Here is a 13,873-nt window from a genome sequence, read left to right on the forward strand (position 1 = left end):
CAGCAATAACAACACTTGACATTTACAGTATTCACACTGAGTCAGGAACTCCTAAAGCATTTTAATATACAACAAATTACAATAAAAATTTGCATGTATTTGCTTATTGAGCATCACAGCAACCCTCTGAGTTGACCCATAACTTTCTTGTTAGCATGGGGGTGCTGCGCACAGATCCAGGTGACTGTCCCTGGAAGAGCCCTGAACAGGCCTGTGCTCTCCCAGGGCCAACACCCCACAAATGTGGTGATTCTGAGGCTCACTGGTAGGTGGGGCACAAGCCAACCTTTACAAGGAATATTACCTGGGCCCGAAGAGGAATGGCTGCTGGCAGGCCAAGAGGAGAGGAACGGCCTCCAGCAATGAGGAGGTAATCAGAATCTGGTACTGAGGTGCATCCAGAATGTCCTGGGACTCCCCACTGCCCGAGTGAAGGAGGTATGAACGTTTAGGAAGAGGCCAGGCCTGGCCACAGGGCTGGAGCCTGCCAGGAGAAGACACCAGAAGGTACATGAGGAAGCAGGCCTTACTCCCAGCTTTCCACTGGAGCCGTGGGGAAAGCTGGCTGGGTTGGCAGTACCCCCTATGATGGCGCTTACCTCGAGGGTCTTCCTGCCATGACTGCTTCTCCCTGCTTGCTATCTGGGCTGCTGGGAGAGGATGGAAGAACCTCACTTCCCAGTCCCTCCTGACCCAGTGTTCTTTGCTGTCTCCTCAGGTGACCCCACTCACAGCCTTGAAGTTTGCAGAGTTGACCTTGAAGGCTGGCATTCCGAAGGGTGTGGTCAACATCCTCCCGGGATCTGGTAAGGAATGTGGACATGGGCATCTGGGGATGCCAAGGCTCCAGGCAGCTGGAATTCCCTTGGTCAGAACAGGGCTTGCTGCGTGAGGTACTCTAATGGGGCAGAGCAACCAGGGACACAGTGATCCAGTGGACGTGGCCACCCTGATGAGGAGACGCCCTCTCCTGTGGTGGGACAGACACACATCTGGAAGTGTTCTAGCTTTAAAATGCTTCCCCAAATGTTTTCCTTTTTTTGTATGTCTATATGTGCTTTGGCATAAAGTATATAACTTGGGAATTATCTGCCCTTGGAAGTTTGAGAGAATTTATCTAGGCTTAGGGCATCTGGGGAGGTATTACATGAATTGAACTTTTTTAGTTTCTTCTGTGGTTAGTAGTCTAGTTTATTGGAAAAGTTGTCTCTTCTTGCACACATTTTAAAATATATTGACCTAGAGTTGTATTAATAATGTCTTATAAGTAATTCCTTTTTGAGTCTCCCTTTGATTGTTAGAGTATCCCCTTTATACTTTACAGTTTTTTTCTCTTTTAAAATTGATTAAATTTGTGAAAAGTGCTTGTTTGTCCCCATACTTCCCTCAAAAACAAAAGAGCCCTCAAATTTCTTTACCCATTCCGTTGCTATTCTGTTTTTTTCTCTGCTTTCATCATTATTTCCTACTGTGTTCTCCTATGTGGTTTTTTGTATCTTTTTGAGTTGAAAGTTTAATTCATTTATTTCTGCTTTTGTCATTTAAATAAGTAAATCATTCACAGAGAGCTTTGATGACATCTCATACCTTTTGATTGACATTTTCATTATTATATAAATGTCCCTCTTTTCTTTTTCATAATATTTTTGTCTTACAGTCTACTTCATCTGATATTAGCATAGCTACTGCAGCTTTCTTATGGTTTTTGTTTGTATGATATATTCTTTTCATCCTTTAACTTGCAACCTATCTTTATCTGATGTCTCCTTGACAGCAGATACTTGGATCTTGTTTTGATCCAGTGTGACAGTCTCTGGCTTTCTGACTGGATTGTTTCATTCATTCATATTTACTGTTATTATTGATAGAGTTGGATTTATGTCTGCAATTTTACTTTTTGCTTTCTGTGTCTCCTGTCTTTTGTTTTTATTTCTCTTCTATGGTTTTCTTTACATTGAGTGAATATTTTCTAGTGTAACATTTTAATTCTTTTAATGATTTTTCTCACTATATAGTTTTTATTTTTTTCCCAATGGTTACTCTAGGATTTACCATATGCTTCCTAAGTCATCAAAAAATACTTCAGATTTATGCTAACTTAATCCCAGTGAAATATGCTATTCCTACCTAACTGTAGTATCCCTTCTCCCTTTCTGTGATGTTTTGTTACATATTTTTGTGTACTTATCACTATGTTACATTGCTATAACTTTATATAATTTTATATAATTTTATGTCTATGGAAGAAGTTAAAAAGAAAGGAGAGAAAATATATAATTACAGTGTTTCCTGTATTAACCTCATTTACATTTCTGGTTCTCTTCATTTGTTCCTGTTCTTGAATTACTCTGTTGCTACTTTCTTACTCCATTTTCTTACTACCTCCTTTCTGCTATTATTGTCAAGTATATTTCATTTTTATTTGTTAGAAATCCAACAATACAATTATATACATATTATTCTATAAATTGCTTTTTAGCTCATTAAGAAAGAAAAGGAAATATTCATTTAAGCTGTCTTTTATAATTATATAATTACTTTTACTGGTGCTCTCTGGTGGATATGTAACTTGCTTTTAACTGGAAGAACTTCCTTTGGTATATTTCTCTTAGTGTGAGTCTGCTGGCAACAAATTATCTAAGTTTTATTTATCTGGAAATGTCTTTATTTTGCCTGTATTTTTTGAAAGATAACTGCTGAATATAAGATTCTTGGTTGACAGTTTTGTTCTTTCAGCATTTCAAATGTATCATCTCACTCCCTCTGGGCCTCTGTTGTTTCTGATAAGAAGTCAGCTATTAATCTTACTAGGATTCTTTTATATACAATGAGTCATTTTTCCTTACTGCTTCTTTACTGCTTTGTATTTTTCACCATTTTTACTAAGATGCATTTGGGAGTGGGTCTTCTTATGGTTATTTTATGTGGAATTCATTGAATTTCATGGATTTTTAGACTATTTTTCATCAAGTTTGGAAAGTTTTCAGCCATTATTTACTCTAACATTTTCCTCTGTTCTTTTTTCTCCTCACCTTTGGGTACTCTCATTATACATATGTCAGTATGCTTAATGGTAGCCCACTCTCCTCTGAGGCTCTATTCATTAATTTTTTTTCCTTTCTGTTCTTTAGATTACATATTCTCTAACTATCCTCAAGTTCACGGAGTCTTTCTTCTGCCAGTTCAATCCTACTGTTGAGCCCCTCTAATGAATTTCTTACTCAGATACTGTACTTTTTAGTTGCAGAATTTCTACCTGTTTTTACTTAATTTATTGATTATTGTATACTTGATGAGACATTGCCATCCTAGCTTCCTTTATGCACAGTTTCCTTTAGTCATTTGAACACACTCATAATGGCTCCTTTGAAATCTTTGTCAAATACAACATCTGGCCCCCCTCAACTTGTATTGCCTTCTTCTTTTTTTATTTATTTATTTTCTCCTGATGGGTTACACTTTTCTATTTCTTTGCTGCCTCATAGCTTCCTTTGTTAAAAGCTGGATAATTTAGGTAATATATTGTGCCAACTCTGGATATTGACCCTCTTTTTCCCTTTCCAGACCTTGTTTTCATTATTTGCTTGTTTATGTCTTTAGTGACTTGGCTAGGCTATTTAAGTGAAGTCTGTTTTCCCTGTGGTGTATAGCCAGTGATGTCACTCCTCAGGGAGCACAGCCTTGAGCACAGGATGACAGCAATTTTAGTGGGGCTCTCTTTGACTCTTTTCCCCTGGTCTCCCTGTTAAGCTATGTGCCTCCTTTGGTATCACAGTTAGCAGTTCAGCTCCATTAACTACAGTCTTCTTGCTCTAGTGTTTTCAACAATGCTCTGGGTCATAGATTGCTCTACAATCTGATCCAATTAAATTTGGGACCCTTTGCAGGGGTAATTATTGAGGCCATGCTTTGAGGTTTGTTCTTACCCAGAGAGCACTTCCCTGGTTCTCTGTGGTAAACTAACTGACTTGTAGTTTACCTCATTGCTGTCATAGAGCTGTCAGCCTTCTCTTAGTTGCTCACCCTCAAAATCTCCATTGTTTTTCAAATACCCTTATATTTGAATTTCCCCCACAGTTTCAAATAAAGTTAGTATCTCTGTTCTTATAGGAAGTTTCTTGCCCACCCAAAATCTCAGAACCACTGCCTCAGGTGTTGGACCCTATGAGGAAATAGATAAGTTTCCAGTAGTCTCAACCTGCCACATCCAGGGTAGAGCCTTCACTTTATGAGTGGGGACTGGGTGGAGGCCATACTTACCAGGAATTTGGCTTCTAAAACATAGAGTTGGAGGGGAAGAAAAATGGTGATGGACTGCCCCTTCTTAGTAAGATGTCATATCCCTGAACTAGCAGCTAGAGGAGAGGAACTCTACCTTAATGTCCATACCCACCTGGGGTGGAGTTTCCATCATGTGGAGGGAGAGGGGAGATGTGGAGGGAGAGAATTGTTCATGGTACAAGTATCACAGACTCTCATTGTTCCTCCTGAGATTTAGTAGATGAACTTGAATAAATGTTTCTTCACTTGCTATATGGAAATTTAGGAAAATTTTCAGAGACTTTAAATTTTTTTTTAATGATTTTCATCAATGACCCTTATTTTGCTGGGAATTGTCAACAGCACTCCTCATGTTAGCCTTCAGAAGTGACTCCATCCTCATTACCTTTTTTTTTTTTTTAGAATACCCTTTGAACTTGTGTTCATACTTTTATTATTTTTTAAGCTAACATTTTCAATTTTTAAAATTTTTATTTTTAAAGATTTTAAAAATTCTGTTCACTGATTCATTAGTTGCACATAACACCCAGCGCTCATCACAACACCTGCCCTCCTTAATACTCAGCACGCACCTACCCTATCCTCCCACCCCTCCTTCTTTCTGTAAACCTCAGTTTGTTTCCTAGAATTCAGAGTATCTCATGGTTTGTCTTCCTCTTGGATTTCTTCCCTTTCAGGTTTCCCTCTCTTCCCCTAATGTCCTCCATGCTATTCCTTCTGTTCCACATATGAGTGAAACCATATGATAATTGTCTTTCTCTGCTTGACTTATTCCACTTACCATAATCCCTTCCAGTTCCATCCCTGTCAATGCAAATGTTAAGTATTCATCCTTTCTGATGGCTGAGTAATATTCCATTGTATATATGAACCACATCTTTTTTTTTTTTTTTAAAGATTTTATTTATTTATTTGACAGAGAGATCACAAGCAGGCAGAGAGGCAGGCAGAGAGAGAGGAGGAAGCAGGCTCCCTGCTGAGCAGAGAGCCCGATGCGGGGCTCGATCCCAGGACTCTGAGATCATGACCTGAGCTGAAGGCAATGGCTTAACCCACTGAGCCACCCAGGCGCCCCGAACCACATCTTTTTATTCATTCATCTGTTGAAGGATATCTCATCTCCTTCCACGATTTGACTATTGTGGACATTGTTGCTATGAACATTGGGTGCATGTGCCCCTTCTTTTCACTACAACTGTATCTTTGGGATAAATACCTAGTAGTACAATTCTTGGGTTGTAGGGTAGCTCTATTTTTAATGTCTTGAGGAACCTCCATACTGTTTTCCAGAGTGGCTGCACCAGCTTGGATTCCTACCAACAGTGTAAGAGGGTTCCCCTTTCTCCACATCCTCACTAACACGTGTTGTTTCCTGTCTTGTTAATTTTTGGGATTCTAACTGGTGTAAGGTGGTATCTCAATGTGGTTTTTTTTTTTTTTAATTTCTTTTCAGTGTAACAGAATTCATTGTTTTTGCACCACACCCAGTGCTCCATGCAATACGTGCCCTCCTTAATACCCATCACCTGGCTCCCCCAACCTCCCACCCCCTGCCCCTTCATAACCCTCAGATTGTTTTTCAGAGTCCATAGTCTCTTTTGATTTGAATTTCCTTGATGGCTAATGATGATGAACATTTTTTCATGTGTCTGTTAGCTATTTGTATGTCTTCATTGAAGTGTCTGTTCATGTGTTCTGCCCATTTCTTGACTGGGTTATTTGTGTTTTGGGTGTTGACTTTGAGAAGTTCTTTATAGATCTTAGATGCCATCTGTTTGTAGTGTCATTTACAAATATCTTCTCCCATTCTGCAGCCTGCCTCTTAGTTTTGGTAACTGTTTCCTTTGCTGTGCAGAATCTTTTTATCTTGATGAAGTCCCAAAAGTTCATGTTTGCTTTTGTTTCCCTTGCCTTTGGAGATATGTCTTGAAAGAAGCTGCTGTGGCTTATGTCAGAGAGGTTACTGCCCATGTTCCCCAGGATTTGGATGGATTTCCTGTGTCACATTGAGGTCTTTCATGAATTTTGAGTTTGTCTTCGTGTATGGTATAAGAGAATGGTGCACTTTCATTCTTCTGCATGTGTCTGTCCAATTTTCCGAGCACCATTTATTGAAGAGACTTCTTTTTTCCATTGGATATTTTTTCCTGATTTGTTGAAGATTAGTTGACCATTGAGTTGAGGGTCCATTTCTCTGGTCTCTGTTCTCTTCCATTGATCTATATGTCTGTTTTTGTGCCAATACTATGCTTTCTTGATGATCACAGCTTTGTAATACAGCTCGTACATGTAATACAGCTTGTGATACTTCAAGCTTTTGTTTTCTTTTTCAACATTCCCCTGTCAATTCAGGGTCTTTTTGGGTTCCATCCAACTTTTAGGATTGTTTGTCCCAGTCCTTTGAAAAATGCCAATGGTACTTGAGATGGATGATATGGATGGCATTGAGAGTATAGATTGCTCTGGGAAGCACAGATATTTTAACAGTGTTTATTCTGCCAACCATGTGTATGGGATGTTTTTCCATCTGTTTGTGTCTTCCTCAATTTCTTTCCTTCTTTTCTATCAGCTTGTCTTCTAGATCACTAATTCTCTCTTCTGCCTCATTTACCCTAGCTGTTAGAGTATCCAATTTAGACTGCATCTCATTCATAGCAATTTTTTCTATGGCCTGATTAGATCTCATTATGCTCTTAGAGATTCTATATTTTCACTAATGCTTCTTTCAATCCTAGCTATTGTTATCATGATTGCGAACCTGAATTCTCTCTCTGACACTTTGCTTATATCCATATCCATTAGTTCTGTGGTAGAGTACATTGTCTCTGGTTATTTTCTTTGTTGAGAGTTTCTCCTCCTAGTCATTCTGTTGGGGGATGGTTGAGTGAAGGAGTAGAGTCCAAAATACCAACCATGACCCAAGCAAGGTGTACCCTAGCTAAATCCAGAGCAGTGAGAAGCCATCACTGAAAAAACAAATCCAGAATGAAACACAAGAATAAAATCTATTAAATTAAAAAATTTTAAAAAGGGGGGATGAGGGAAGGGGGGCTATAATCTTTCAGTGTGGACAAAGCAGGGTGTTTCAGTTGTTCCTGTGTGTATTTTGGTTCATGTGTTAGAGAACACTATTTCCCAAAATTAAAAGGAAAGTAAAACTTTTATATATAAATGAAAGTAAAACTTTTATATACATATATATGTATACATATATATGAAAGTAAAAGTATATGTATATATATATCTCATATATGAAAATAAAACTTTTAGATATGTATATAAGAGTAATTTTATATATATATACATATATGTGTGTGTGTGTATATATATATATATATATATATATATATATCTCCTTGTAATTTTATGTATATATATTACATATATATCTAAAATTGAATAGTAAAGAAAGGACTACAAAAGAACATATGCCTATAAAAACATACAGGTGTGAAAAAATACAAGTTAAAAAGCTACTATGAATTATAAGGTGATATAATAAACATCTAACTGAAACAAGAAAAAGGTAAAAAGAATAAAACAGAGGAAAAGCATAAGAGAAAGAAAACAAAGAAAAAGAGAATTAAATCTGAAAAATAAACAAGCTGTGAGGCAACACCTGGAGCTCACCATACTATTTTCCCCTGTTGTTGGGATTTTACAGTCTTATGGGGTCTGTAAGGTTGTTGTCCTCTTGTTCTTCCAGCCTGTTCTGGGGAAGGAGTATGGCGTGATGTTTCTCAGGCAACCCTGTGTGGGTGGAGTTACCCTGCGCCCTGTCAGGGAATGGGCTCAGTGGAAACTAGTCTTCCTCTGCTTTCGTTCTGTGGCAGTTTTTGTGCTTCTCCTGAGGGGTAGAGCAAAAATGACCACACCCAAACTTCTGGCCTGGTACAGAAAATTCACAGTCTGCACTCTTTAATAAACCCTCCAAGGCAAACAGTCTCCTTTTCTGTATGCGCCATTGAAAACCACAGCCTCCCCTCCAGTGACTCAGAGGTTGTCCCAGGGACCCAGGCCTGGCGCTGACCTTTGTGCTTCTAAAACCGTGAGCAACTGCGGGCTCACCCTCTCACCCACAGCCCCTGGATCATGTGTGAGCACTGCTCTAAAACCCTTTCCCAGCCTCTACAGCTCTGTGAGTTTTTGCCTGGTTGTGGGCCCAGGCTCCTGATTTTTTTCAGGGTGCTCAAGAGAAGAGTAGTTCTCAACCAGGCTGGCTTGCAGTTTGTGGTGATCTGAGCTGAGAAACCATTCCTGGACTCACTGACCATAAGCTGCTTCCTGGCTCCACTGCTCGTTGCCAGTTCAGGAAGCCCCTTTGGCTCTGAGGCTTCTGTCCCGAGACCACAATGCTCTCCTAGAATTCTGCCTGTTCCTTTCCAGATCTCCTTTCCAAGAGGGATGTCACTCCTTAGAGCAGATTTCTAAAGGTTCTGATTTTGTGCTCTGGTGTTATATCACTTACCATGCACCAGCTTATGGTGCCTCCCTCCCCCTTCTGTTTATCTTCTGATCCCTCCCTACAGATTTGTGACTCTGCACTTCCTACCTTGCAAAAAACAGTGCTTATCTGCTTGTAAAGATCCAAATAAAAATTCTTACACCTCAGACTGATTTCATGGGTGTTCAGAATAGTTTGGTAGATATCCAGCTAAATTCAGGGGACCAGTTGAAATGGGGTCCCATACTCCACCATCTTGCCTCCTCTATTTTTGTTATTCCAAAGCAACATGCAACTGTAGTTCTGTTATCTTCTCTGATCCAGTAAGAAAGAAGACTAAAGGAATTTCCAAGTTTATTTTTTCTAAAATTCTCTTCTTATTCTAGTTTTATTAGGTCATGATTAGAGAATAAGTGCTGCTATAACAAAGTACCACTAACGAGAGAGCAAATAAAGCCACATTATGGGGGCCTAGGGGTTAGGATATCAACATAGGAATGGGGTAAGACACAACCTAACCCATAGTAGTTGTACACGATGCTTTCTGAAATGGAAGTTTTCTGTGGCACCGGGCCCTGTCAGTCAGTGGAGCATGCAGCTCTTGATCTCAGGACTGTGAGTTTTAGCTCCACATTGGGTGTAGAGATTACTTCAAAACAAAATCTTTAAAATGGGGAATTTCTTTGTAATCTGATACATGATACCTTGTCATAAATATTTCTCTGATAACCTATAACAGTTGTTATAGGTTGTTGTTAGTAGTAGTTGTTAGTAGTAGTTATTAGTAGTAGTAATAGTAAAAACATTATTTTTCAGAGCAGTTTAAGGCTCACAGAAATATTGAGTTGAAAGTGTAGAGAGTTTCCTTATACCCCACACCCCTACGTACACAGCCTCCCTCACTCTCAACATCCTATGCCAGAACGGTGGGTTTGTAACAATTGACAAACTTACACTGACATGTCATTATCACTCAAAGTCCACAGTTTTCATTAGGATTCACTCTTGGTGTTGTACATTCATGACAAATATATAGTGACATGCCTCTACCATTGTGGTATACAGGATCGTGTCACCGCCCTAGAACTTCCCTGTGTTCCGTCTACTCATCTCTCCCTCCCCCCAGTCCTTGGAAGCCACCAATCTTTAACTATCTCCACAGTTTTTCTTTTTCCAGAATGTCATATAGTTGGGGTCATATGGTATATAGTCTTTACAGGTTGGCTTCTTGCACTTAGTAATATGCATTTAAGTTTCTTCCATATCTTTTCATGGCTTGATAGCTCATTTCTTTTTAATCTGAATAATAATATTCCATTGTCTGGATGTACCACAGGTGATTTATCTGTTCACCTACTGAAGGACATATCAGTTGGTTCCATGTTTTTGGCAGCTATGAATAAAGCTGCTCATAACATCTGTGTGCAGTGTTTTATGTAGACACGTTTTCAACTCACTTGGTAAGTACCAAGGGGTGTGATGGATGGATCTTATGGTAAGGTTATGTTTACTTTTATAAGAAATGGCCAAACTGTCTTCCAAAGCAGTTGTGCCATTTTGCATTCTCATCAACGATTATTGGGAATTCCTTTTGCTCCATATCCTCTCCAGCATTTGGTGTTGTCAGCTTTTTGGATTTTGGCCATTTTAATAAGTGTGTTGTGTTGTTTTAATTTGCAATCTCTAATAATATATTTGAGCATCTTTACATATCTCATTTGCCATCTGTTTATCTTCTTTGATGAGGTGTGTGTACAGATATTTGGCCCATTTTTTAATTGGGTTGTTTATTTTCTTATTGTTGAGCTCTTTGTGTATTTTGGATAACAGTCCTTTATCAGATACATCTTTTGCAAATATTTATCTCCCAAGCAGTTATTTTCTTTTTAACAAGAATGGTGGAATGGAATTAGTATCATGATCACTTAGAGACCTGTGGCGTCTGGGTGGCTCAGTCGGTTAAGTATCTGACTCTTGGTTTTAGCTCAGGTCATGATCTCATATGTTGTGGGATGGAGCCCTGTGTTGGACTCTGCACTCAGTGGGGAGTCTGCTTGAAGATTCTCTCCCTCTGCCCCTTCCCACATTTGTGCTTCCTCTTTCTCTAAAATGAATAAGCAAATCTTCAAAAAAATCACTTATAGAGCTTTCACTATATTTGGAGCTTTAATGATATATAGAACTTTAACTATATAGGGAGGATGCAAGTATCCCACTCCAAACCTACTAAACCAAAATCTTCACAGGTTCACCTGGGCACATGCAGTTTTATGAGCTTGGAGGCAAGGGAGCAATGGAAACGGAGGGACTGGGTGGGTGGAGAAGCCCAGGACTGGGCAGTTGACAAGGTGGGGAGGGAACTGTCAGGACTGACTCCCAGATTCTTGGCTTCAAAAAATGGTTTCAAGGAGAGGTTGTTTACTGAAATGGAGAACCTGGAGGAGGAGCACATCTGGGGAAAGATTTAGTTTGGTTTTGAATATGTTGTATTTGAGAGGCTGTTAGATATCCAAGTAAGGATGCTGAACAGTCAGAGGAATCACAAATGGATCCAGATCCCAGACACATTTAGAGGATGATGTTTCTGGAGATGGCATTTGAAGAGGTGGGCCAGGGTGAGATCAGCTGAGGAGATAGTGTGTGTTGAAGAAAAGAGAAGATGGCCTCATTTAACTTAATCACCTCTTTAAAGACCCTGTCTCCAAATACAGTCAGATCTGAGGTACTGGGGGTTACGACTTCAACATAATGAATTTTGAGGGGACACAATTCTGCCCATGGCAGGCAATGCGGCACAGTGAGCCCTGGGACTGAGGGCACTAAGCACTTGGGGTGCAAGTGCCCAGAATTCTGGCCTCAAGATGGACATGTGGAGGGTGGTGGAGCTTGTACCTCCCCCTCAGCACCTGGCAGCCCCCTGACCCCTTGTCCACTCTTCTCTACAGGCTCGCTGATTGGCCAGAGACTCTCAGACCATCCTGATGTGCGGAAAATTGGGTTCACAGGTTCCACAGAGGTGGGAAAACACATCATGAAGAGGTAGGTGGTTGAAGGTACCTCTGATCACAGTGTTGGGATGTGGACAGTGCTGTGTGTGAGCTTCACGCAGGTTGTGACTCTGTGTCTGGGTTTCTGACCAGCTCTTGGTGAGGCTGGTGCAGCTGCTCAGTGGAGCACACTCAGACCAGGGGACTGCTGAAGACTCAGTGAAATTTGGGGCCACCAGCACAAGTGTGACAGAGCTGCTCTGTACTGAGATGTGCTTCAAGTGTAAAAGGTCCACCGGATTTTGAAAACTTAGTATACAAAGTGCCTTGTTAATAACTTCTTATATTGATTGCAAGTTGAAACGATATTTTTTATTAATTGGGTTAAATAAAATATGTTAGAATTAATTTCATTGGTTTCTTTTTAGTTTTCTTTTAAAACTAAAAGAAATTTAATTTGGTTTTTTAGTGGCTACAAAAGAATTGTCATTACATATGTGGCTGGTATTTGAGGTGTTTGCTGTACTCTATAGGACAGCTCTGTTCTAGAACATCCTCTCATCTCTTACTCCTTGGACTTGCCTCAGGCAGCTGGGGTTGTGTTCCTGGCTCTGTCACTAATTCATGATAATGACTAGGGCCTAGCCCTGACCCTTCCAGGCCTCAGTTTCCCCATCACTTCAGCAAAAGTAGTTTTCATGCTCCGTGGTACTGGTCTGTGTAGCTGATGAGCTTGGAGAGGGCTGGACCACCACATAGTACCTTGTAACCCTGGCATCCTCAAGACAACCACGGGATGCCTGAGCCCCACCCCACTGAAGCTGAATTCTAGGGGGTGGATTTCAGGCATCTGTACTTGAGTGAAAAGTACAAATAGAGAGGAGCTGGGGCTTTTGTTGGGCATATTGCCGCTTTTCTCTGAGCTCATGTGACCACCCTCATCTGTCTCTGTTGCAAGACTCATGCTTGAGATCTCCCGGGGCAGTCCAGCTATGACATGAAAATTCCATGAGGAGAAAGGCTTCTCTCGTGTTAAAACAACATCTCCTTGTAGCCCCCAGTGCAGAGCAGTGTTCCTTCTCCCTGGACTCTTCTGCAGCCTCTGACCCTGCTCTCTATGAGCCCGTCTGTGCACCACAAGATGGGATTCTCACTTCTTGGGCCCACACCCGCTCTGTGAGCCAGGGTGCATCCTGGACCCTGAGTGGCGCCATGCTTGATCACAACAGCTTTACATGATGAGATCCTCTTCTGGGTCAGGACCCATGGCCAGTGTGGCTGGTAGAGTGTCTTTAGGGTCAGTAGAGGCTGATGTTACAGCCTGTGAGGAGGCCAGATGGAGCTGCACTGCTTCATTTTGAGTGCAGGAGAGCAAACCTCAACATTGAAGAGAGGGAGGCTGGCTGTGGTGCAGGACTGTTGGACACAGTGGGAGGGTAGCTGCAAGCAGCCATAGTGGCTTATTTACCTGTCAGTATTCAAAAGCTAGCTGGTCTCCCCAGTGCTGTATAGGCATGTGTGCTAAGGCCAGAGAGGGCTCAGCAAATGTCAGGTCTGAGGACTGCAGGGCAGGAGGGCTTGGAACATCCTGTCATTGTGAGACTGCCATCTTCTGGGGACTTTTCAAGCCTGCTGTGGCTGGTGCCTGAGATGGAAGCCCTCTTCCTGGGTCAGTCCTGAGTGAGGAGCATGCCCACCCCCCGACCCTGTGCCATGCCTGTTTTTCCCTGGCCCAGTCCTTTGGGTGTCCCTCGAGAGGACAGTATCAGTGAGTCCACTTTGTGCCCACCATGTAGCATGCACAGGATTCCCGGCTTCTCTCTGTTTGCACCTGTCACTGAAAATCTGAGGTGCTGGAGTCCCTGCGGCACGGCAGCTGCCCCAATTGGGGAAGGGTTCTGTGTTTGGTTTATTCATTGGATGTTTACCAAACACCGCTGCTTGACCAGACAAATGCCTGCCTGCCCTGGTGGGACTTAAGCTTTGATGGGTAGGGTTGGACACAAATAAAACATGCAGCATAGCACAGCAGGCACAGAGCACAGGGGCATGCCATTTATAGGGGGCAGTCGGGCAGGTACCCCAGCAAGGGACGGAGCAGAGCCCAGAAGGAAGTGAAGAATGAGCTTTGAGGATACCTGAAGGAGGAGTGATCCAGAGA

The 13,873-nt window shown here is 41.3% G+C and overlaps 1 protein-coding gene across 1 annotated transcript in view; it reads left to right on the plus strand.

The window, feature by feature from the left end:
• The window catches only part of LOC111159051 (aldehyde dehydrogenase 1 family member L1), a 116,423-nt gene that overhangs the window by 90,680 nt on the left and 11,870 nt on the right, over positions 1-13,873 (plus strand). The window contains exons 16-17 of the mRNA XM_022521430.1: positions 719-806; positions 11,671-11,764. Of these exons, the coding sequence (XP_022377138.1) occupies positions 719-806; positions 11,671-11,764 (182 nt within the window). The remainder of the gene's footprint in view (positions 1-718; positions 807-11,670; positions 11,765-13,873) is intronic.

The sequence above is a fragment of the Enhydra lutris genome, unplaced genomic scaffold, assembly GCF_002288905.1.
Source record: "Enhydra lutris kenyoni isolate GAN:26980312 unplaced genomic scaffold, ASM228890v2 scaffoldscaffold66, whole genome shotgun sequence".
Taxonomy (NCBI): Eukaryota; Metazoa; Chordata; class Mammalia; order Carnivora; family Mustelidae; genus Enhydra; species Enhydra lutris.